General features: G+C 45.6%; 1 protein-coding gene across 1 annotated transcript; it reads right to left on the minus strand.

Moving 5' to 3' along the window:
* Positions 1-3863: 3863 nt before the first annotated feature.
* Positions 3864-21220, minus strand: TIGIT (T cell immunoreceptor with Ig and ITIM domains). Its single transcript, XM_067737262.1, has 4 exons — positions 21157-21220; positions 19765-20094; positions 17286-17392; positions 3864-6173 (listed from the first exon to the last, which is right to left on the minus strand). The coding sequence occupies exons 1-4, from the start codon at positions 21218-21220 to the stop codon at positions 5925-5927; spliced, it is 750 nt and encodes a 249-aa protein (XP_067593363.1). The 3' UTR covers positions 3864-5924.
* Positions 21221-24900: the final 3680 nt, after the last annotated feature.

Genomic DNA, 24900 nt, shown 5'->3' on the forward strand with positions numbered 1-24900 from the left:
CTTCAGTAAGCATCTACATTTCACTCAAAACTGAGCAGTGTATGCAAGAAATGGAGGAAGTTATTTCAGCTCTTGGTGAGCTTTCATATCTAACAACTAGAGATATATATAAATAAAGATTCATATACATCAAGAGTTAGATTGTACCATTCAGATTCTCAGTGCCGTGGGAGTTTATAAACTAACCAAAAGAGACATGGGCAGGTCCATCAAGGAAGTGTCCAAGGAATAAACAGTCTCGTCTGGGGACTCCCAAGGACATGCAGGCTTTGGGTTGGAGGAGGTGAGTGTGGATGGACATTCCCACCAGTGTGAGGAACACAAAGCTACCCAGGCATGGGCTTGGGATGGGGAGAATCCGGGCTGAAAGGTGACCTCTATGAATTTAGATACTGACTTCTTGCAACTCAATCACTGAGCCCCTAAGTTCACCTGATATTCTAGGAAGTACAAAATAAAAGGAAGGAAACATTTTCCTGATGCATGATCTTCCCCTTTTGATTTCTGTGACTCTTAGCAACATCGTAATGATGCCAGCCAGCTTCACCCAGAGTCGATCTCTCTGTGCGTCATCATCTCTCCTGAAGCCTCTTTCCTGCCTGTTGAAAATGTGGTGGTGTGGTTTATACATGGACTATAGCAATAGTAAATGGCACACGGACTACTCATACGGCACTTAACAGTTTACAAAGTTTCTCCTTCACACACTTTATCCATCCCTACAATTACCTTGTGAAACATTATTACACTAACCTACAGAAACAGAAGTTCAGAAATATGTCTTTCCCAATATAAAACAATTAATAAACTAGTGCCTAAAGTCAAATTTTTGAAATCCAATGATATATATACCACACCAGTGTTTCTCAAACTTGAGTAATGTGTATATACTTACAAAGGAAGAAAGTACTTCTCACAGACCCCTCCCCACGGGAAGACTCTGTGATTATTTTTATTATAATTCCTATTAATACATTAATTAATAATTAATAGAATGTATTTTTATTAAACCCTTTCTGAAATATGCTCAAACATAAAACCAGGTAAACCTATTATGCTTATACCTCTTACAGAATTATAAAACTAAAATATGAACTTATTTACAAAACATAGACCCACAGACATAAAAAACAAAGTTATGGTTATCAAAGGGGAAGTGGGGGAGGGATAAATTAGGACTTTGGGATTAACATATACACAGTACTATATATAAAATAGATAACCAACAAGGACCTACTGTATTGCACAGGGGACTATACTCAATATTTTGTAATAACCTATAAGGGAAAGGAATCTGAAAAAGAGTGTGTGTATATATATATATATATATATATATATACACACACACACACACACATATATATGTATATGTTGTATAACTGAATCAGTTTGCTGTATACCTGAAACTAACACAACATTGTAAATCAACTATACTTCAGTTTTTAAAAAAACTAAAATAAAAATAAGTACAGGTAAATGACACAAATATTGGATGAGGCTTTGCTGACTTGAAGTCACTGCTCACAAAGGGAGGTGCACTGCCTGCCCCGGGTCCTGATGCCGTGGCCCTACATGACAGGGTACAAAGTAAGAACAACTCTCCCATCACTTTCCTAGTATTTCAACTACTGCAAACTCTTCCACCTCTCCACCTTCCTGGAGCAAATGAATCTTTTATGAATTAAGCTTCCCTGTCTTGAAATCAACTTAATTAGAAACACAAATATGAAGACTGAAGACAATGACAAAGAAGGTCATCAATATCAAAGACACGTTTGACTTTTCTAAAGACTATCATCACACTTAACACAGAGAAGTTTTAAATACTTACCGAGAACTTGCAGACCTCAAGGATATATCTGCAACGTCTTAGCATTCCTTAAATCCCAACAAGATTTGATGCCCCCCAGGGGCCTCTGTGGCACCATAAGCAGTGCTAGGCACAATAATAACGTTAATTCAGCATTTTACAGCTTGCAAACACTCAACCACATTACCTTACTTCATCTCCCCAAGAACCTTATAAAGTAGATATTATTATTACCATTTTACAAATAAGGAAACATTTGTAATGACGATCAAGAGGTTAAGTGGCTCATCCAATGTCATGAGGCTAACTAGCAGTGCTCAGCACTTGGACAAGTATTCTGACTCCCAATCCACGACACCACAGCTACTGCTCTTTTGACCTCTATAAAATCAACTAGACTTTTAGTGGCAGGGGCGATGTTCTTAACAACCTTCTGACGTGAAGTCAGGATGACTGTTGGCCAAGGCAAGTCTTGTGATGCAAGTCTATTCCTGCATAACACCTGTGAGTTGCAAACTTCTTGTCAGTTCTTGCCCTGTTTATATGAACCACTTAGCTACCACAGATACCTTTGGGGAAGAGTCTGAAATAAGTAAATGCACAGCTTGCCTTTGGTGTCATGCTTGTCTCGATCAAAGGAGGACAGAAGAGAACAGAAGAACACCTCCATGTTTCTTCCTGGTGGTAGCCCTTTCAAATGCATAACATCTGCAGATCCATCCAATGGCTTATAGACACTCATCTCTGTGTTTGTTCCACATGCAAGGCGATTACCAGAATCGTGATATCTAATATACTAGCCACCAGTCACATGTTGCTATTTACATTACTTTTAAGTTAATCAAAATTAAATAAAATTTAAAGTTCCTTAGTCACATTAGCCACATTTCAAGTGCTCAATAGTCACGTGTGGCTAGGGGCTGCCATGTTGGAGAGCACAGGTATAGAGGATTTCCATCATCAGAGAAAGTTCTATCGGATAGTGTTGTCCTAGACTCTAACTTATGCAACAACAACAACAACAAAATTCTCTCAAGCATCAAAGTATGTAATTCTGACTTCCAGAAAACTCAGGCTCTTACACGCATAAGGCTCTCCTGGGCCTCTGGGCAGGTGTGCTTGGAGTGGATGTGGGGGATTACTGCAGTTTTGCAGGACTAGAAAGAACCAGAAGATGGAACAAAACACTCACACTTCACAGCTGGCAGCTACAGCCATGCTGCTGACTCCCTCCTTTGGTGGGGTTTGGTGAGCCCACCAGAACGCTGCCATTCATGTGCAGCACACACAGCCACCCTGCCTGTCCAGCCCAGCACTGATGGAATCTGTATAAACCTGAGTCCGTGATGGTTCATTTCCAGGGGCCCGCAGGCTGAGAAGGAGCAAGTCATGAAATAAAATTGCATGGGAAGGTTCTAGCCACTCATGAAGGTCATCTACCTCAAAGCTCCATGACTCATAATCTCTCTTATTTGTTCAGTATAATTCTTTGGGTTACAGATCAGACTCTATATGCCCAGGCTTAGAATGTGGAGTAATAAGGGGTAGGGAGTCAGTAAACGTATTTTTCTTCGAACTCACATTTATTGATTCATTTATTCTCCCTTCCCCCTATCATGGAATCTAAGAGGGGATCCAGGAGAGTTTAGGAGCTCTTCCTGTCTACACTTAGTGGTCTCCCACCTCAATCTCTCCTGTGATCCTTCCTTATACTTCTCAAAAGACATAATAAGAGGGAAAAGACTCCTCAAGCCCTGTGTTGAATGAGAGACAGACAGAGCCCACCAGTCAGTGATAGACACCCTCCCCCGGTACCACCTTGGCTGGGTTTAGAGTCTACAGCTGCGTGGTCTAACACAAATACAATGGGAGCCACATAGGCAACTTTAGATTTTCCAGTAGCCACATTAAGAAAGTAAAAAGAAACAGGTGAAATTAATTTTAATAATATATTTTATTTAACACAAATATACAAAATATAATTTCAACATGTAATCAATATTTTTTTCAATTACTCATGTGACAGTTTACATTCTTATTATTCACACTAAGTCTTCAAAATCTGGCATGTATTTTCTACTTCTAGCACAGCTCATCTCAATAGGACTAACCACATCCCACGTGAGAGCCACATGTGGAAAGTGGCTGCCGTACTGGACAGGCATGTCTCCAGGAATCTGGCTTTTAGGGGATTGTCTTCTCAGGTCTCCAAGGAAAATCTGGTTCAATGAATTTCACTTTCAAATTTATTTTCCGTCTAATTCAATCTCATTTTAGTAACCTGTCCCATTTACAACATCTATGGGCTCCTTTGTATTTTTAGCACCATCCAAATGGCATCTGTAAATGTTTCCCTGTTACCATAATCATGTTAAATAACACCCAACTGTCAGTCCAGCCTCAGCCCAATGTCCTTTTCCAAATCAAACCACCACTCCCTTTTTGTCATTATATGTTAGCTCATTTGTGAACTGTGAATTGTCTTCTACTCCCAACCAATCTGCACTAGTTTTGCAATAAAAATGCTGTGAACTGCCATGGCAAATAACAGCATTTTTACAGGTATCTATCTTTCTTCCAAAGGACTTGGCACTCTGGACAGATTTCAGCTCATGGCTCCTGACTACATACTTGTTGGTAGAGAACTGAGAAAAATCAAAATCAAAATGCAAGGAGGAGTAGCAGTTGAATTGTCTCCTCACTCAACCAGCCTAATTCTCAGGAAGCAGGGCAATGTTCCATTTTAACCATTGGTAAAGGACAGTCTTGCTTCACATTTTCTCTCAGTTCCTGTGCCCATGAAAGAAAATCAGTCTCCTATAAACCCAACCTCCCTCATTCTTCTAAGAGAGGTGGTGGGAGGATAAAGCCTGAATGCCCGCTAAACAGAAATGAGCAGCTCAGATGCCACTCTAACCCCAGCACAAAGAGCTCAGGGTGTGAATTTAAGGGTTCCAGGCAGCTAGTTTGAGGTGCTCATTTTTTAAAACTTCCATCACCCTCCTTTGTTTTCCTGTGAAGAGTCCCTATTTTAAAATCCAGATTTTCCTTTCGGTGGGAAACAGATTCTTTCTTCAAAGGCTCAATGGCAGATTGATAGAGAAGAGGTGGATCTCGGCCCTAGGGCTGAACTACAGCTCCTGCAGTAGACACACACCATTTCTGTGGGCTTCCCCAACGCACGTGACTGGAAGAGCCTACAATCCTCTATATCAGATCATCACTAGCTTCTGCGTACCTCAAGCAAAAGGAGATTTGAAAGTCTGCCCAGAGAACAGAATGTGAAGTCTTGCTGGCTCCCTTGATGCCAGGGTCTTCCATGTGGGACTTTCAGCTCCCAACTTTAGAATCTATGAATTCCCTGGACAAAAGTCCTGCTCTCCCAGCCCAGCCTCACTGTTCCCTACATCCTCTCAGGCCACTTCCCCACAGATGAGCTCATCCTGACCATCTCACCCTCACCTGACATGTCTTCCCAAAGGCCTGTGTCTTGGACCCTTATCTCCTCACTACTTTTTAATGTAAATGTTGTCTCCCCACTGAACTGTAAGTTCTCAAAGGGCTGGGACCCGAGTCAATGGTTTAGTCATCCTCCAATCTCCGCATACAAGCTGGTAGCATGCCTTAGTCCTAAAACGCCTTGGGTGTGTGAACGTTGACGCAGACGACAGTGGCAAATGAGACGAGGTGCCTCTGCAGTCACCCCATCCCCGAAATCCACCACAGAATCCTGTAGCCCTGAACCCTGCCCAATGCTTTTAGGGGGAATGCAGATCGCAGCCACAGGGTCTGTTCCAACTGTCAGATTCGAAACCAGGTCAAGTGTTTGTTTGGTTTTCTAACTTTGCATTGGTAATCAAGATACAGGCTCCTCCCCGGGATCTGCCAAGATGGAACAGAAGGGAAGGGTACAGGGAATGCAGACACGGAGGAGGATGACATACATTCACTCAACCGAACACACCCGCACACACGCGTGTGCAGACGTCCACATGCATACAGACACACGCGCGCGCGCACACACACACACACACACACGTGACGGGCAGACGCCAATACGTCCATCTGTGATAGCACAGGCAGGACTGTGTCTCCCAGAGGATGCCCCCGGGAGCTAGCCCTCCTCGGCGGGGAAGCTGAAGCTCGCGAGGCTTCTGTAACTCAAGACGTTGAAGTAGTCGTGCGGCTCGGGCTCTGCGCGGTCCTCTCCCGGCTGCTCCCTGCAGAGGCCGGCGTCCGCACGCACACAGCTGCCCGGGGAGGACGGGACGCCGGGCCTCCACTCCTCCTGTTCAGACAGCCTCCTCCCGAGGCCACCTTCCGCAGAACGGATTCTGAGAGATTTCTTCCAAAAACAAAAAAACTACAAAGTGAGTATGTGGGGATGTCATTTAAAAGTTACTCCCCAGAATGATCCATAGTTATAATGATCTCTTCCTTTCTTACACACACACACACACACACACACACACACACACACACACAAGTTGTGTTCTTATCCACAGCAGTTCCTTAACCCTTAATTTCTCAGCCTCTTCACCGTAGACTTCAGCACTAACCGCGCCCCGGAAAGGCTCCGGGCTACACGCGCACGGCGGCCCACGCGCTCCTGCCTGTTTGCTGAGCCTGGGCAGGCGGCTTCCAGTCCCAGCTCTCTCTTACTCCTTCTCGCTGCCTCTGACGCCGCTGACCGCTTCGTCTTTGAGATGTTCTCCTTCCCTGGGCCCCGTGCCATCACTCTCTCCGCTTCTCCTCCTCCGCGGCCAGGCCTGCTCTTCTTGCCGCCGACACTTCAGCTCCCCAAGTAAAGAAGTTCCTCGGGGTTTCGGTCTCTGCTTTCTCGCGCCCGGTACTCTCTCTTCCTCTGTGCAGCACACTCGACACTTCATCCTTATGTACATCTGCAACCACCCTCTGTCCTCTAGGGATCCCCAGATCCCTTTCCAAACCAGCCCAGGCTTCCCCCCTGAGCTCCAGACCCACCCTGTGACTCCACCCACAGCAAGCCCATACGCCACATGTAGTTTCGCTTTACGCCCCACAGCAGACTGTGTGTGATGCCCCCCCAAAATGCCTTTTGCGATATGGCCACACTCACTTTTCCAGCTTCATTTGCTGCAGTGCTTCCCCAACCAACAGCCCAACTCCCGGTATAGGGCCTGGATGCCAGAGAGGCACCGTTGATTGAGAAAATACTATGAGCACCAAGCGGGCTAGCTTCTTTGTCATCTCAGCACAACCCTATCGACGTTTCTACTTGTGAGTGAGCCGATAGGTTCAGACAGGTGAAGTCCCAGTTCTGACTTGGGTTTGTGGGATTCCAGACGATGCTCTTCTTAGCCAAGCTGCCTCTCATCTTGCAGTGTCTCGAATGCCATGCACTGTTTCCTGCCTCTCCTCCCACTGTCCATTCACCACAGTTCCCTGCAAAGCTGTCTGCTCACTCCTCCAGACCCGGTTCTACAGCACGTTGTCCAAGAAGACGCCTCTGATCTTCCGGGAGAGCAACATCCTTCCTGTGTGTTCCACTACGGTCCCGGGGGGTTCTCTGTTGTAACATTCATTGCTGCCTGGAATTTGTTTACCCTTCTGTCTCTTCAGGCCCCAAACTGTGAGCTCCCCTGAGGGGAGGATCTGTGCTGTATTCCTCTTGGTAACCTCGGAGTTCATAACAGATGCTCAGTATAGGTCTTAGGACTGAAAGGCACACAAACACACACAAACTCACTCTCTCTCTCTCTCTTTCCTTGCTCGCTTCCCCCCACCTGGCCCCAAATCTAAATAAACGGGATCTTCCAAATCAAAATATGGACTCATGGTCAGACAAGTACATTTACACTTATGAGACAAGACGATAGACCGTGAAACCTGTCTGGGAAAATCAAGGATATGAAATCAGCCATCACGTCCATATGACAGCATCGTAGGTGAGGGTTGTGCTTCACAGGCAAGAAAATCAGAGCAGCAGGCACAGGCGGGATGGCAGGAGAAACGCCTGATGGTGTGCAATGCAAAGGTGACATCCTCTCGGCCTCCGTGGATACTGCTCTAAAGCCGGTCACCTAGCCCCACTGGAGGTCCAAATGACAGACTCACAAAGAGCCACCACACACAGGCTTGGAAAATAACAACAAACACAAACCAAATTGCATTCTGCCCACCCCACTGCTTCCAGGACAGGAAACAGCACCATCCTCATTGGCTAGTGTCAAGCTCTGCAGGACATAAGTAGACGCAGAGAGGCTGAGCGGGAGGGTGGGCAGCATGGATGGGCGCCTTGAACACGTATCGGAAGGTACAGGTGCGGCCTCACTGCGGGCCCTGAGGAGCTGGGGCCCACGGACTGTTTCATTCATTGCTTTTCAGTAGAAGTGGCTGCGCCTTACTGTAGGTGTGAAGGAAAGGGTTGTTATCGTAGGTCAAGCTGATTCTTGGCTTCAAGGAAGTCCTACATCCCTTGATGCAACCCTATCCATTTAAAAAATACAGATACCCGATTCTTTCTCAGAGAGCTGATTGTGGCTTTTTGTGTTGGTGTGTTCTCGTTCCCATTCTTAGACTGCCTACCCTTGCCTTTGAATCTTAGGACTATTTTGTCTTCCAAAAATCCTCTGGGAAATGTAAATATGCCTGAGCCGGGTCTCTCAGCTGTTCTGTTTTCATTCCATCCTGCATAGGGAACCCTGTCATTGTAATCAGTGTAAAAAACAAGTCTGGAATTAAGGCATTGATGTTGTTCTAAAAGACCAAACGAAGCTATGACGATAGCAACTGTGGAGATTTGCAGGACAAATGTTACCCTCTTGGAGAACGTGAGAACAGACAGTTGGCAGTCACTGTCCTGCAGCTGGACACACCCATCTCTCCTTGCCCTCACAGAAGTTCCCCTGGGTGCACTTTTCCCAATAGTAGCTTAGCAAATAACATTCATTCATTTAGTCAAATCAATCTATGCAATATAACTAATTTATTGAGCACCAGGTATCATGAGGTGCTACAGTAAATAAATTTTATAATAATTATAAGAACTTAAGAAATAATGGTTATTCATACATGCCAGGAAAAATGCCAGGGGCCTTATGTGAATTATATGACTCGAGTTTTTCTACAACCCTAACAGGGCAATACCATAATTGTTCCCATTTTACAGATGAAGAAGGTGAGGGTCAGCAAAGTTAGGTGGCCCAGCTACTCAAGTGGTAGAGCCAGGATCCAAGCCCTAGGTCTGTCTGATTCCAAACGCCAAACTCCTAAATAATTCAACCTACTGGCTCTCAGGGTCTGTAGGGAATACTGTTGGTGCCCTGCTCAGATCGCCTCACCACCTGACCAGTGCCTCCTTTCCCCAGACACTGGGAATCTAGGCTATGAGTGGCTCACAGCTGCCCCTTCTCTGGAGAATTGCTCTTGGACCTTTCCTGGTGAGCAGCCAACAGTCAACAACTGGCTGAGGTGGGTTTTCAAAAGGCTGGCCCCCTCCTCAAGGTGTGACCAAATCTGCTTCAACCACATCTCCCCCCGAAACCACATCCCTTAGCCCTACCTTGCTTCCTTCACCACTCTTCATCTGAGAGCCCAGCCCAATAAGTCACTCTCACCGGAATTCCCATGCCAGGCTCCATGTCTGGGAACAAATCTAAAGAAGGCAGACTCTAGGATGGGATTGTGGAGGGGAATCCCTCACCAGCTGGATGGGAATACAGACCCCACCACTGGTGGTGAAGAGACACACCATGTGTGTGGGAAGAGACACAAAGAGACACAAAGGGAAGGGGGTTATGAACTGGTGCAACAGCTCTGACATTTGAGAAGTATAGAGCAGACAGTCCTGGTTAGGACTGTGGGATTGGGTGGCTTTTACTAAATTCTGCTGTTGGACTGAGACGAGAACATGACAGATCTACCAGCAACTGAAAGCAAAGTGTGAGAATCAAAGCTCCTCTTCCTTGGCAACATTTAAAGAAACGCTCACCTCCAACACTGAAGAGCAGGCAGAGAACCTACCTATAAGGGCGACAGAACTTCAAAGATGGCTGAATTCTAAGCCTGGGCAAGACTCCACCAAAATCAGGGTCTGGGCGGGAATGGAGGCATTTCTGTGCATTGGGAGGAGGATCTCTTGGTAGACGCAATTGGGAGCCTTGAACCACCAGCTTCTCTTGCATCATCTGGAGCTGCAGAGGTGACCCCCTTCCCCGGGATGGAAGATGGGTCCTGTCAGGACCTGCCTCCCCTCCCCTATTGGCCATTGGCCCATAATTAGCAAAAATCTCAACCTACACTAACTGAGGGAATCCTGGGTATGCTGAGGGAGGAGAGAGGTTGTAACAAAAGGAGCTAACACATACTGGTGGAACTGGGAGAGTATGTTTGGGAGTGAATCCTGAGGGGAGTGGATCAGGGCTGGGTGAGTAGAACTTAAGACTGGATGAGGGACACATCATTTGTCAATATTAGGACACATCCCATGGCTCAAGATCTAACACCCTCACAAGGCCCCGGGACACAGCTGTCAACAGAGATGCCAACGGTGCTTTGGAAAACTAGGGAAGAAAGAAACAAAATGCTCAGAGAATTGGAGATGTTATCATAGACCCATGTGAAATAGTAAGAAGCATATATTTGTCTCTACCCCCAGTTCCTGCTAATATTTGGTCTCTATTAACCCCAGTTCCTGACACAGAGCTCCCTAAACTCCTAAAATATCCTGACTGATAGGAATGTCATACACAGGGCTCTTAAATCCCTTGGAATATCCTGGGTGACAGGGGTGTCTTTTGTTCCAATGAGGCGACTTTTGCTGGGCTCCAGAATGGAGGCTGGTTACCAGAACGACCAAGCCATGATGAGAAGCTTGGAACCGCCAGCCCTACTCCCTATCCTCCAGAGAGTGGAGGGGGCTGGAAAATGAGTTAATAACCAATCATGCCTGAGCGATGAAGTCTCCATAAAAATCCCAGAAGTATGAGATTTGGAGTTGATGAATATATCTACATGCTGGGAGGGCGGCACACCCAGCACCTGGGGGAGAGAAGCACCTGTGCTCAGGACCCTTCGAGACCTCACCCTATGTATTTCCTTCATGTGGGTATTCATCTGTATCCTTTATCAAATTCTTTATTATATAATAAGCAGGTACATGTAAGTAAGTGTTCCCCTGAGTTCTGTGAGTTGTCTTAGCAAATTATCGAATCCGAGGAGAGGGTTATAGGAACCTCAATATACAGCCCGTCAGTCAAAGGTACAGGTGACAACCTGGGACTTGCAATTGGCATCTGAAGGAGGGCAGTCTTGGAGGACTGAGCCCCTAACCTGATGTTAACTCCAAGCAGATAGTGTCAGAACTGGACTGACTGTAGGACACTCAGGGGGTGTAGGAGAATTGGTCAGTGTGGCAGTAAACCCACACATCTGGTGTCAGAAGTGTTCTGTGCAGTGCTAAGAGTAGAGAAGAGGAAAAGACAGACAAACAGAGTTTTTTCCAATACAGTCTACTAAATCAGGGATTGGGAAACTAAGGCCCATGGGTCAAATCTGGGGTACCACAGACTTTTGTACTGCTCACGAGCTAAAAGTGGATTTTATATTTTTAAGTGATTGAAAAAAAATTCAAGAGAACAGTATTTTATTAAACATGAAAATTATATGAAATTCAAATTTCAGTGTTTATAAATAAAGACTTATTGAAACACAGCCGCACTCGCTCATTTACATATTGTCTGTGATGCTTTCACAGTGCAATGGCAGAGCTGAATTTTTGCAACAGAGACCGTAAGGCCCACAAAAGCTAAAAGATCCTGGCCCTTTACAAAGAAACTTCGCCAATTCCTGTACTAAGTAATTTTTTAAATCCAACAGCTGATTATGTTTCTTGGGAAGATCCAGAAGACACCCTTTTGCTGAGGTGGAAAGGAATGTGCCAGTTAGGGGAGCACCAGTGTCATTGAGGGGCTCAGAGATGTCTCTCCTCTATAGGCTGGAGCTGAAGTAGGCAATGCTTTTATAGAACTGGATCCCTGGTAGAAAGAGGGATGAGGAGATGCCAAAATAATATAGGGACAGATGGCAGCACTTAAGAAACAAGGTGGATGTAACTACTGCAATGGCAGCCAAGGAAGCCTGGCCCACAGGGATAGTAAGATGGCTAATAAAGCCCAGTGTGTTCCTAGGAGAAATATAGATGGACAGCCAACAAGGGTATTGCTTAAATGTATAATCAAAAGATCAAGGATACATGAGAGTAGACGGAAGCATGGAAAGTCAAGATTTCTTGCCCATTTCCAGGTCTATAATAGTACTGGCTTGGATACTGTCTGTTCACCCCTCAATGTCACTCTCCAACCTTCTGCACCCTCTTCTGTGCCCAGAGAAGACTGAACTATGCATACTGAATCAGTGAGTTCCCTTGTCCTCTGGCTTGAGTTTGGGTTCAGCCAATGCAAAGCAACAATAGGAGAATGGAGGGAAAGAGTGCGAGGTGAGGGTATATATTCTCCTGGCATTCTCTCTGCAGGGTGGACTTGGACTGGCTGTGGCCTGCAATCAAAGATTACAGTACTTCTCAAAGTGGTCCCTCCACACAACTGTCTCTTTTCAGGTCCTATTCATCATCCTCCCTCCCAGGTTCCAGTAATCATCTTCTCTCCTTTCCCCTAAAGAACTAGGGTTGGTAACAACACACTCCTACACTCCCGCTTATGGTTTCCTTATATGCTTCCCAGTCCTTTGTAAATCTCCTTATTAAACTATCCTCAAACTACTCATGCTGAGAATACTATGTGTTCCCTGATGGACCTTGAATAATACAGGTATAAAATGCATTTGAGCAAAGAGAGAGAGAAGACTGGAAACTATAGCCAAAGCACATGAAAAAACAGAGAGGAACTAGTTTAGACAGGAAGCAATGGACATGTCAAAGAGGGGGCTGATGAATAAAACATTTTAGAAGGGAGCCACAGAACTTAATAGCTACTGGACTCTCTCTTTTCACCTTTTCCCCCTTCCCTTATACAAAGATGACCAAAGTTGGTCTGGGATACTGGCCTGGAAATGAACCAGTCTTAATCCTTAACAGGAAAATGTGTTCTGCTGCTTCTAAAGAGCTTTCCATATGTCCATGCCAGAGCTGCAGAGCTCTGGTGACAGCAGAGGACATTTGTTCACCAACCACCATAACAGCTCCCTGCCCAGCTCAGAGATCAATCATCATTCTCTTCACCTCTCCCCTCTAGTCAATCACTTCTCTTTCCTTCATCTTCCCCTAGAGGTTTCATTTACTAAACCTGTCTACTGTGATAGCCAAGACATAAATGAAAATACTATAAGTCATTGACTTCCTCGATAGCACTAGCCACATCTCAGCCACTGCTGGATCCCCAGTACTCTGTTCCATGATGTCTGTTGAATGACAAGGAATAAATGGCCACATCTCTGTGAACCAGGTAGGTCAGCAATCTCAATGTTTGTTTCATAAACCTGGAAGTGAGGGTTTGAACCATAAGACAATAGATTTTTGTAGGCAAGTTGGTGGACCAGGCAGTCATCTTCTGGTATTAGATTTTATGTAACTTTCACCTATCACATGAGCTTTCCTACCATTTGGAGAATCTCTTTCACTTCCTCTAGACCAAATTAACAAGGTCCAACAGGTGCCTGGAGCACTGTTAGACCAGTGACTGGGGGAGACCTGGCCAATTTGTAACTCAGAGGGGAACAAGACTTTAGTTTTGCTACCAAAATACCTTTTCCCATCCTCACTCCAATCTGTTCTCCGTAAAATAAGGTTAGAGTGAGTGTTCCTGGGCTCTCTTCATTTGTAGATCTGACTGAAGACAGAACATGTGTCAAATGGAACGTGTTATTTTTACATCAGTACCCTAGTTATTGATGGTAGGTTACAGAAAGCAAACTGAGTTTATCTACACAGAAAACTAAGAGAATTTAAGATGTAAGATATTAGACTAAGTGTTCAAGATGAGTTACTGGTAATAGACATGAGTGTGCACAGAAGTGTAACTCCGTAAGCAGAATTAACACTAGGAAAATATATACAATTTTTTTATCCTAGGCAGGGATATAGAATTAAGGCTGTTTAAAACGCAAAATACCATGAGGTCTAAGTGGAGGAACATTACAATAGCACTTTCTTATTAAGCAATTCTAGTTTGTGTAATTCATCTCAACTCTGAGGCCTGGAGAGGGAAGTAGCTCTTGGTCTTCAGAGGAGTGACAAGAGTAAAATAGTAAAATAGATGTTAAGTAAGAAAAAGAGAAAGTCAAAGGATGGTCCATTTCTGAGAGAGGGAGAAAAGGAAAAAGACGACAAGAGCTCACAATAAGCAAGCAAGATGGAACCAGAGCCTAAGAACACACATCTGTCCACATCCCTCCCTCTCTGGGACTGGCAGTGACCTGGCCACATTCAGGCTAAATGGCTGTTCAGGAATCAGGTACAGAGGGGCTAGAACTTGAGTTGGGGGTCTTGACCCAATATAGCCAAAGGTACAGAGTGGGTGGACTGGGTAAATATGTTCTGCTTGTAAAAGTCAGCCTTTGAGTGCAGATATGAAATACAACATAAGAAATAGGAGTTCTGCTTCTGGTAGAACAATGATTGCCTATGTTGCTTTGAACCAACCTTTCCAGGGAGAATAGCTAGAAAAACTGAACAAAATATTATAAACATCTATCTGTATTAATCAGAAATCTATCCAATCAGTGAGAAATTTGTGGCCTGGGGAGCAAGATCCAGGAGTAGGAAGCCCAGAGAGATGAGATGAGCATTGTGGGGTTGGGAAGGGTATGGATTTTCTCCTAGAGAAATTGCCTGAAAGTCATGGCTGAGAGGCAAATTAGCTACATAGAATTTCTAGCTGGAGGGACAAAATTTAGAGTTCAGAGGCCACCGAGGAAGGAAGACTCTGGCAAACACTACAGGCTTTGAGCTGGGACCCCAAAGGACTGCACTCTACAAGTAAGGACGTAGCAGAAATTAAATCCAGCTTTAAATCCTCTCACTACTGATTTAATTAAGGTGATGGGAATGCTACTGCCTGAAGATTAGTTACCTGATGGAAGCAGAAAGGAATCTTCTTTAGAGGAAGATGATATTATCTACAGCCTCAAATTATGGTCACAGGTTTTCATGTAGAAATACAGCATTCAATGAAAAGTAAATAGTCAGAAAGGTAAGATAGGTCCAAAAAACAAGCAAAAAGAGAGAATATTAAAAGACCCATAGAGAACCCAATTAATAGGAGTATCAGGCACAGATTTCAGAATAACTATGATTAACATTTTCAAAGAATTAAAAACAAGATTGGGAATTTTGGCAGACTTTAAACTATCCAAACAAAGAACAAAATAGAAATCCTGGATCTGAAAAATATGATAATGGAAATTAAGAACTTAAGGGATGAGTTTAACAGAAGAGTAGGTCCATCAAAGAAGAGACTTAGTAAACTGGAAGGCATGTCCAAAGAAAACATTTGATGAGACAAGTAGATGGAAAATACAGAAAAGAGGGTAAGAGATGTTGGAAAAAGTGAAAATGTTGAAAATACCACATGATTAGAATTCCATAAGGAGAGGAAAACAAGGACAACGAAGTAATACATGAAGAAATAATAGCCAAGAATGATATAAAACTGACAAAAGATATCAAGCTACAAATTCAAAAAGCACTCCAAACCCCAAAGAGAATAAATACAAAGATGACTATATCCAATTATATCACCATATAATTGCTGAAAACCAAAGAGAAAGAAAATTTCTAAAGAACCAGAAAAAAAAAAAACATTATCATCCAAGGAGCAAAAATAAGATTCTCATGTAATTTCTGAACAGAAATATGAGCATCCAGAGACAATGGGGCAATACTTTCCACATGTTGAAAGAAAACAGCTGCCAACATAGAATTCTATACCCAGCAAAACAAATATATCACTTTTAAATTAAGGAAAAATTAAGATATTTTCAGATGAACAAAAAGCAAGATAATTCATCACTAGCATGCCTGCCCACAAGGAAATGCTAAGGATATCCTTTGAGCAGAAGGAAAACTATCCTAGTTATAAGATAGAACATGCAGGAAGAAGTGAAGAGCAACAGAAAGGGTAAATCTAAATGAATATTGGCTCATAAGACAATAAATCATTTCCTTGGAGTTTAAAATAGAGAACTAAAATCCATGACAATAATAGCAGTAAGTTGGGGAAGTAGGTAAAGAGTTAATGTGTTCTAAGGTTCTTGCAAAATCCAAGAAATGATGAAAGTACTAATACATATTAGACTTTAATAAATCAGGGATCTATTTTGTAATCTCTAGTGTAACCACTAAAAGAAAAGAAAAATGCATAACTACTAAATAGATCTTTTTAATAATAAAAAGTACTTAATTCAAAAGGCAGCAAGAAAGACTGGGGAAAAAAACAGGCAAAACAAATATGAAGAAAATAAAGTGGTAACTGTAAACCCACAGGTATCAGGAATAACAGCACCAGGTACCAGTCCAAAGAGAGCAAAGCAAGGCTGCAGAGTTGAGTTGTTAACGGAGGGGAACCAGAGTTGGAGGGAAAGTGAGTCAGGCACTAGGGAAGAGGATCTGAAACAAGGTGGAAAACAGTGCTGGGAATCACAGGCCTGTGTTCCCCGAAGTGTTTGTTTAGTAACTTAAGGCAACCTGGGATGGCTTAAAAGACCCAACAGGGCAGACAAAACAGGAGTGGGAATTCTTGCCTCTTCTAATCACTAACTACCAGTTACGACACAAGGATGTGGATATATTTCTTCATTGTTTACAAAGCTTTCACGTGCAATATGCCACCTGTTCATCACAACCCTGTGATACAGAGCGAGCAGAATCATAATCCCCACTTTATATATGAAGAAACAGAGACTTGGAAGATGAAACAGCATCCCTATCATCACACACTCAGTGCTGAGATTAGAAACTTCCAGTTCCCCATCCAATACTCTTTCAGCCACGTGACCCCTTAAGCAAGAGTAACAGAGGATTTACAACCTACTCATCTTGCCATGTACCTTTTACCCCTAAATTTTTGGAGTGTTGATTTCTCATTCTGCGGAAGTGCTAGATAGCCCAGCACTACTGAAGAGTTGTTAAAATTAAAGGAGCTAATGTTCAAAAACTGCTGGCACAGAGTAGATGCCCAAGACGCATCAAAATCACAGTGGCTAAATCAAACTCTCAGAGGAGTGGCTTAAGGGACAAGCAGGAGCCAGGAATTGTAGGCCACAGCAAGATGGGGAGGATACGGATCCAACCTTTCAGGAGCTCCCAGACAAGGGAAGGGACAGCAAAAGAGCATAAACAATGCCACTGAAAGGCAGAGCAAGGACTGTGAAGAAGGCACAATGAACAGTGGGAGAGATCACTTCTAGACAGGCGACAGGAAAGGACCAGGATGGCAGAGACGGGATGCCCAGGACTGAGATATGCAGCCAGAGTCATTACCTTTCTGGCCAGTGTGAGCACCACAATGACTGCTGTGCCGATGACTGCCAGCACTGTGGCCATGGCTCCAAGCAGTGGGATCTGGAACCCAGCGCTGTGCTCAGCCACTAGAAGAGGACAAAACAAAGGTGAGTGGGCAGAGGCCGGAAGCAAAGGGCAACCATTACAAGGGAAGCCTCAGCGTCAGGGCACGGGCACGGGAATTGGCCAGGCCTTTCTCTAACCACAGGACTGGCGTCTTCAAGTCCATCTCTTTGGACAGCAGAGCATCTGCCAGGCCTGTCATGAAATCAATGCCTGATCTCTCAAGGGGTGTACCCCACACACTTGACACCAGCGCAGACCATTTTAACAATCCTTTCTCTTTTTGACAAAATCAATTTCAGTCATAATCTTGAAGGGAAACAAATAACATCCAGAAAAAAACCGGAAGGTGATTATTTTCTTTATTAAACTTCATATTTATAATCATACTAGTATAAAAAAGGTTTAATTAAAAATTAAAAGAACAGGGACTTCCCTGGTGGTCCAGTGGGTAAGACTCTGCGCTCCTAATGCAGAGGTCCCGGGTTTGACCCCTGGTCGGGAAACTAGATCCCACATGCATGCCACAACTAAGAGTCTGCATGCTGCAACTAAGAAGCCCACGTGCCGCAACTAAGACCAAGCACAGCCAAAATAAATAAATAAATACATATGAAAAAAAAAAATTGAAAGAACGTTAAAGTACAAAGAAGTAAAAAAGCATATAACCTTTCACCTTAAGCCTATAACACTTACTCCAACTCGGCTGTGAGACCCTGGAGGGAGTAAGGTTCCGGAGCTTTATCCTTTGCTGTTTTGCCAGCACCTGGCACCTAACAGGTGCTTAATAAATACTCATGACATGAATTAAAGCATGAATAAGTGAAGTTCTATGAAGATGTAAAATGTAAATGCAAGGAGGAAAAGCTAAGAAGAGAGTTTTGAAAATATGAGTGATGCTTGACCCAAGGAGAGTGTGAGGGAAACAGGACTATCGTCAGGATGTGTGCTGGACTATAAGTGGAAGGGTTTCCAGGCTGCCTCATCCCATCCCCACCTCCTTCCCAGGAACTTGGGCAGAACCCGGGTGTCCAGGGCATTCTTGAAAGGAGAAGGGTGTAGCAGAGGCCGGGCCGCTCTTCCTCCTAACAAAGGGCTTAGATTGCCAGGAGGATGGCTAAAGCATGTAATCACTTAGGGCAAGGGCGGCACCCTCAGTACCCACGAGGTACCAGTAGCTGGGGGGGAGCCCAAATTCCCCCGAATGTATTCTTCCTGCTCTGAGGACTCAGTCTCCTGCCTTGGCCACAGGTAGGGAAAGAGGACTGATGGAGACCGAAGTTGGAGAGGGTCAGAGGGGCTGCAGAGGGCTCTCCACAGAACCAGAAAAGGATGGGGGCTCTTCCCCACGTGCTGCATTGGCCTATGCCAGGGGCCCTCAAGAAGTAGCACTCGAGAAGAAACTTTAAAATAACCTTTCATCTTCGCAGTTTACACATATTTTGCTAACTCAAACAATCTCCAACACCACTGATGTCAGCAAATGGCAGTTCCGAGAGTGTAGTTGAGTGGAACCAGAACACCTGTGTTGAAATTGGCTGTACCGCTCTGAGCAACAGACAGCCAACCCTCAGCCTCCACCTCCACCCAACAGTCAGATGGGGATTGGGGGATCGTTTCATACTTATGTTCATGCTTACTTACATACTTAATTCATGCTTGTCATGTTCCAGGGACTGTTCTAAGGGCATTTTTTTTTTAGTAAGTAATTCAATCCTACGTTAGCTCCTCAGGAGGTCTTACATCTTCTCCTCATTTCACAGACGGGAAAAACAAGGCACAGAGAAGACCAATAATCTTGTCTGAGGTCAACAGCAACGCCAGGATTTGGACCCAGGCTGCCTGAGCCCATCAGGACTCTGCTATCCTGTCCCTCAGCCATGATAACAACCCTTTCCCACCCTCCAGAGAACTGGTTTAAGTGTCCAGGTGGATAATGAAAGTGAAAGCATTTTGGAAACTATGAAGTACCACAGAAATGTAAATTACTGTACATTTACACTTAGCACTGAGCTCTAATCCTTTATAAACCTAGTGGCTAATTCTAATCTGCACGATCGATGCTAAACTAATTAATGAGATCCTTTCTCACAAGACCTGAACCACTGGTCTTCCGAACAAATATACGTAAGAGGTGCTTTCACCCGAACAGTGGTTCTCAACCCTGGCTGCCCATTCAAAGCATCGGGCTGCTTTTAGAACCTAGCACAACCTGCTCCGCCCCTCTGACTGAACTGGTCCGGGATGGGGTACCAGCATCAGTACCATTCAAAAGCTCCCAGGTGATCTGAACGTGAACCAGGGTTGGAAGGCCCCGCTCTGCAGTATCGGGCAGGAATGCATTTTCTACCCTAGAGGATGACGGTCACCAGCCACCCTGCTCCAGAGAGCATACCTGAGCTTTGTAGGACTTCCAGAAAGACTGTCCCTTTGTAAATGCCATCAGGGTAGGTGTGATAGATGCAGATGTACTCTCCTGTGTCGTTCCTGGTCAGGGACTGGAGGGTGAGGCCCAGGTTGGGGCCTGGGACCATTCGCTCCGTGAAGGCTGGGTCGATGTACCACCCCAGGCTGGCATGATGAATGGCCAGAACGTGGTCCTGCTGTTTCCAGTTGACCTGGGTCACTTTGGCAGTAGTGGAGGAGAGGTGACATTGTAAGGTGACAGAGCCACCTTCCTCTGCAGAAATGTTCCCCGTTGTTACTATTCTGCCTGTCACAGCTCCTAGGGAAGGGGAAAAAAAGCATGCACTTTTAGCAGCTGGCCTTGAACCTTCCCGTAGAAATTCCGAGGCGGCTTTAGGCCAGAATTGATTTTTGCAATGACAGTCTCTCCAGTCTGCCCTGTCATTCCCCCATACAGACTGTAATTACTACACAACGTAGCACTTCACCCTCTTAGGATATTCTGTGGGAATATACCTTCCTGATGAACTCATTGACTATTTCCACACACTTATCTTGTCTCCCTACCTAGAATATAAGCCCTTGTCAGCCATCGCTTCTGCTTGATTGTATCTTCCAGCAGCCAGTTCTGTGCTGGACACATTATCCTTTGAAACAAAACCTGGCTCTTTTGGTTGACAACCATTTGGGGTGCCCGGAAAATTTTTCAGGAAAGTCACGACATCCAAAGGAAAGGAGGCTTGGAGAGCAACTCTGCTTCTCCAGGCAAAGCCACCATCCTCGACACTGACCTCCACCCCGGCTCCAGACGGTTCAGAAAGCAACAGGGAAACAAAATTATACTACGGTTTTTAAATATTTCTGCCCCCTTCAGAAATATTTGCTTATGTTATTTAATATAGAAGGAAATAGATTTAACATAAATTAAATCTCTAATAGTAGGATCTCTGGAATCTGTGACGAAGACATTTTTTAATCCACAGGAAACATGTTGGGTTGGCCAAAAAGTTCGTGTGGGTTTTTCCATTACGGAAATACAATGTTTTTCTAGAAGTTTCCGCAAGGACAGAAGAAAGGAGGATGGCGCAGGAGTGAACTTCTCTCAGCAAACTCATCACCCCTCCTCCTTAGTCCCTTTCTGTCCTCCTGCTTCCTTCCTTGGTTCAGCCATTCTGGCACCCCCCCCATCCCCAAGTCCTTCAACTGCCGCCTAGTACAGAACTGTATCTCCTTCTCAGAGAGACAGCCGTTTCTCAACGAGGGGACACAGGGCTCTGAAAGCTGTGTTTCCTTCCCTCAGATGGATAAGACAATGGCTCCAGCCTCCCCCTTCCTCCGCCCGCTCTCCCTCCCCTTCCAGTCCCAGGCTAGACTTCAGTACCTGAGGCAGGGAGGCGAGCCTGCCTCAGCCCCTGGGCCCAGAGCAGTAGGAGACACCACTGCATGCTTCTGCCCAGGGGGCCGACAGGAAGGAGCTGCGGCCTCTTCTGCCAGCGAAACTGGCCGACTGCTGATGGCAGGGTGAAACTAAGCCTCTGAGGAAGAGAAGGTCTCGGAAAAACCAACTTCAGCAAAAACAACGTCGAAGGTAAAACTCACGACAAGTGCACAAACTGCACAGGGTGAGCCACAAGAAAGACCATGAAGGAAACACATTTAAAAATAAACAAAAATGTGGTTAGAGGTACACTGGTCTTTGGATTACTATTAGTCAACCTGTTGTTTTTAAGTTCTGTCTCAATGCACTTTTTGTTTAAATTAGCCTTTATCTAACGAGCTCAAGCACATCTGTGTAATGCCCAAGATTCTGGAGAACCTGTTCCTGACAGGGTTCACTGGGCTGCCCCGACTGTGCAATAGCAAGAGAAACTTAAGTTTGTGCACTTAAAGGCCAGGAACTGCACTTGAAGTCTAATGATCGAGGGAACACAAGACATTTATTCAGAAACAAGACATGAGTGGGACAAAAGTCTTGGTCAAACAGAGCAACTTTCCCCTGAATGAGGGAAAGAACTAAGATTCTGTCTCCTTGAATCTAATTTCTTCTGTCTTGTTTATTTGGACTGAGACACTGTCGAATTCGGGCTCAGTCTCTCTGACCCAGTAGAGTCAGAGGAGACGAGAAGAGTGAGTTTTCTCCCGTACTGTGACCCCGTGATACTCCGGGATGCAAAGAAGGGCGAGCCCCGGTTGCCTGACCCTGGATCGGGATTGGCTGACACTTTTCTGGACCTTCCAGCTCATCATCAAGTCCTACTGTTGACCCACCCTTCCTTCCTGCTTCTCACCTTCCCTCTCTCAGTTCATGCCTTTGAAAGTCCCTTAGTGCCTGAGAAGCACTGGACTCGAGACTAGGCTCTGGAGATATGAGGGTACATAATCACCACCCCTGCTGTCAAAGTCAAAGCTTGCTCTGGTGAAGCGACACCCTGGGGAGAGGAGGTGGAGGGCACACATTCACCTGCCTTGGGCATGGCCCGTGGTGTTATGTCCTGAAAGTCTGCTGCTCCAACGGGGGAACGTCTGAAGCCTGGTGCTCTGCCTCTCATTCCAGCCCAGCACCCTGAGCATTCCACACTTTCCCGGCTCCTGTCCTCCTCCTCTTCTGCAGGACGCTCCATCTCAAACCAGTTTCCTCCCCTCCCTGGGTACTACCTATTCCCAACTCTACGCTACGACCTATGTACACCCCTACACCCCACCCCCAGCCCCTTAGACAACTTATGCCTCACCAACTTCTTTCTGCCCACCCCAATTCGACCTGTCCTTCAAGGCTCACATCAAGACATGTCTCCTCTACCACCTCTCCAGAGTCACAGAGCCTGCAGCTGAAGAAGCTATGAGACCTAACGCGTGTCCACCTAATGTGGCCGCAGAGGTTGAACCAGAGGTGTTTTCAAAACTGGTTGTCAAGGCAGAGGAGCGAGGGGTGGGAGAGCTGAGAGCAGCTCTGGGGAATAGAGCACAAAGGCGGACTCTGGCGTTCGGACTATAAAAAACTCAGAGACTGTGTTTCTATAGTGGGGGTTGGCAGAAGCCACAGAGGCAGGACCAGCTGGCCTTCTGTACCCATGGGTTCTGCATCTGTGGATTCAACCAACCACAGATTGAAAGTATTTTTTAAAAAAATTCCAGAAAGTTCCAAAAAGCAAAACTTGAACTTGCCATGCACTGGCAACTATTTACATAGCATTTACATTGTATTTATAACTATTCACATAGCATTTACATGCTATTAGGTATTATAAGTAAACTAGAAATGATGTCAATTGTATGGGAGGATTTGCCTAGGTTATATGAAAATACTATGCCATTTTATGTAAGGGACTTGAACATCTACAGGGTTCTCAGTACCAATCCCCCACAGATACTGAAGGATGACTGTATAATTAGAAATCCAAAGAAACTTAGAGTGGGTTAAAGAATTGTTCTATTTGTTTCTAAGCAGTCAGTCCAAAGAAGAGCACGGTCAAGTCCATTTTGATCCGTGGTGCTCTCCAGAGACATGTGAAGGTGGTGACTAACACCCTATGGAAGGAAAAAGACCTGGGTCCAAATTCATCCTGGTTTGATGACCTCGGGAAATTACTCAACCTCCTTAAGCCTCGGTTTCCTCATCTGTAAATAAAAACAATAGTACCCACTCCTCACTCCCCTCATAGGGTCCTTGTGAGGATTCAGTGAACTAATGTCCGGTAATGTGTTTAGCACAGTGCCTGGAACACAGGAAGGGTTCAATACATCAATGATAGTATTGATAATAACATTAACTAAGGAAGTGAAAGGAAAATCAGAGGAGAATACCCCTGTCTGTGTAATGTATTTTGCCAGGAGTAAACCCCTGGTCTCTGGACTCCAAGGCCAGAGTTCTACAAACCTCTTCATTCTGGCTTAGGCATCTGATATCAAATATGAGAATAAAATATTACTGTGGAAAAGTAGGCACTGTACCAGCCAAACCCTGAGGACGGAGGAAGGTGAATGACAGAAGAGTCTCCCCAGGGAACCTCCCAAATCCCTCTGGGAGCCTCCTATTGGGACTCCTCCTGGAACGGTCGCTGGCAGCAGCCAGAGCAGAGCAGCACAACTGTGAGAAGCAGGTCTGGAGCAAGAGCTCCCCGGGCCACCCTGAGCCTTTGGGGCCCCCCTTGGCAGCCCCTGCAGCAAAGCGTGAACCCCTGTGGTTAGCTGGGTGCCAACTCACGTTTCCATTTAAAGTTCTAAAAGGACCCACCATATGTTTCTCCCCTGACTTCTGGGGCTGTGGGCTGCAGAGGGATGGTTAGCCTTGAGGCAGTGAGGTGGGCGTAGGTGTTGGGGAAGGGACTCTATTTGCACGTAGAATGGAAAACACTCACCAGGCCCCTCAAGTCCTTTCACAGCCCAGCCTTCCCCTCTCCCTGTAAGCCCCCCTTGAGCCCACAGCTGGCTCCCCAGCTCCAGTTGGAAGCCCGTGGCTCGGCGGGGGCGGGTCACAAGCACTGGGCCCGGGGGTGGGGGTGTGTGTGGCTGAGGGTGGTCACACTTTCCACAAGGCCCATGACTCATATACGCGAAATGCAACCTAGTGTTCTCTCAGGGCACAGACCAATCTCTCAGCAGTGTCTTTGGACTTCAGAGTCTCCAGAGTCTTCCCTCTGGCTCATAAGGGGCGCAGGAGCCTAAGGGATATCACAACTGTCTTCTCCGCCCTCTTCCCAACTGCAACACCAACAGCTGCATGGGCGGTGACCTTCCCCGCCAAGCGCTCCCTCTCTCTGCCCCGCAGACCAGCGCCTCCTGGTGTGAGCTGTATTGTGGCCGAGGGGTCCAAAGAGGCCTGTGGGAGCAGGGAGACCGGAAACCGGGGAGAGAAGGGGACACGGCCAGCCGCCCAGAGTACCCGGAAGAGCCTGCCCTGCGTCTCCCTCAGCCCCATCCGCCCTTTGCCATAGCAAAGTCACTTCACAGCAGAGCCATCCAGGCAGTGGGTGGTGGTCCCAAAGCCCCTTGTGGAGAGAGGAAATCAAAGACTCAACATGAAAGGAGTATCTCTGACCTGAGGCTCTTTTATAAGTCTGTGAGCCAGGCGGTTTGTTGGCTGCAACTGGCTCAGAGCGAATGCCAATGGGGAGAATTTGGGGGG

Source organism: Pseudorca crassidens, chromosome 5 (assembly GCF_039906515.1).
Source record: "Pseudorca crassidens isolate mPseCra1 chromosome 5, mPseCra1.hap1, whole genome shotgun sequence".
NCBI classification, from domain to species: Eukaryota; Metazoa; Chordata; class Mammalia; order Artiodactyla; family Delphinidae; genus Pseudorca; species Pseudorca crassidens.

Excerpts from the sequence above, each read along its gene's own strand:
- TIGIT (XM_067737262.1), bottom strand. The coding sequence starts at position 21,220 with ATGCAGTGGTGTCTCCTACTGCTCTGGGCCCAGGGGCTGAGGCAGGCT. Across the intron at positions 20,095-21,156 it reads GGCTCGCCTCCCTGCCTCAG|GAGCTGTGACAGGCAGAATA; the intron begins GTACTGAAGTCT and ends CCCCTTCCCTAG. Across the intron at positions 17,393-19,764 it reads GGAAGTCCTACAAAGCTCAG|TGGCTGAGCACAGCGCTGGG; the intron begins GTATGCTCTCTG and ends GTCCTCTTCTAG.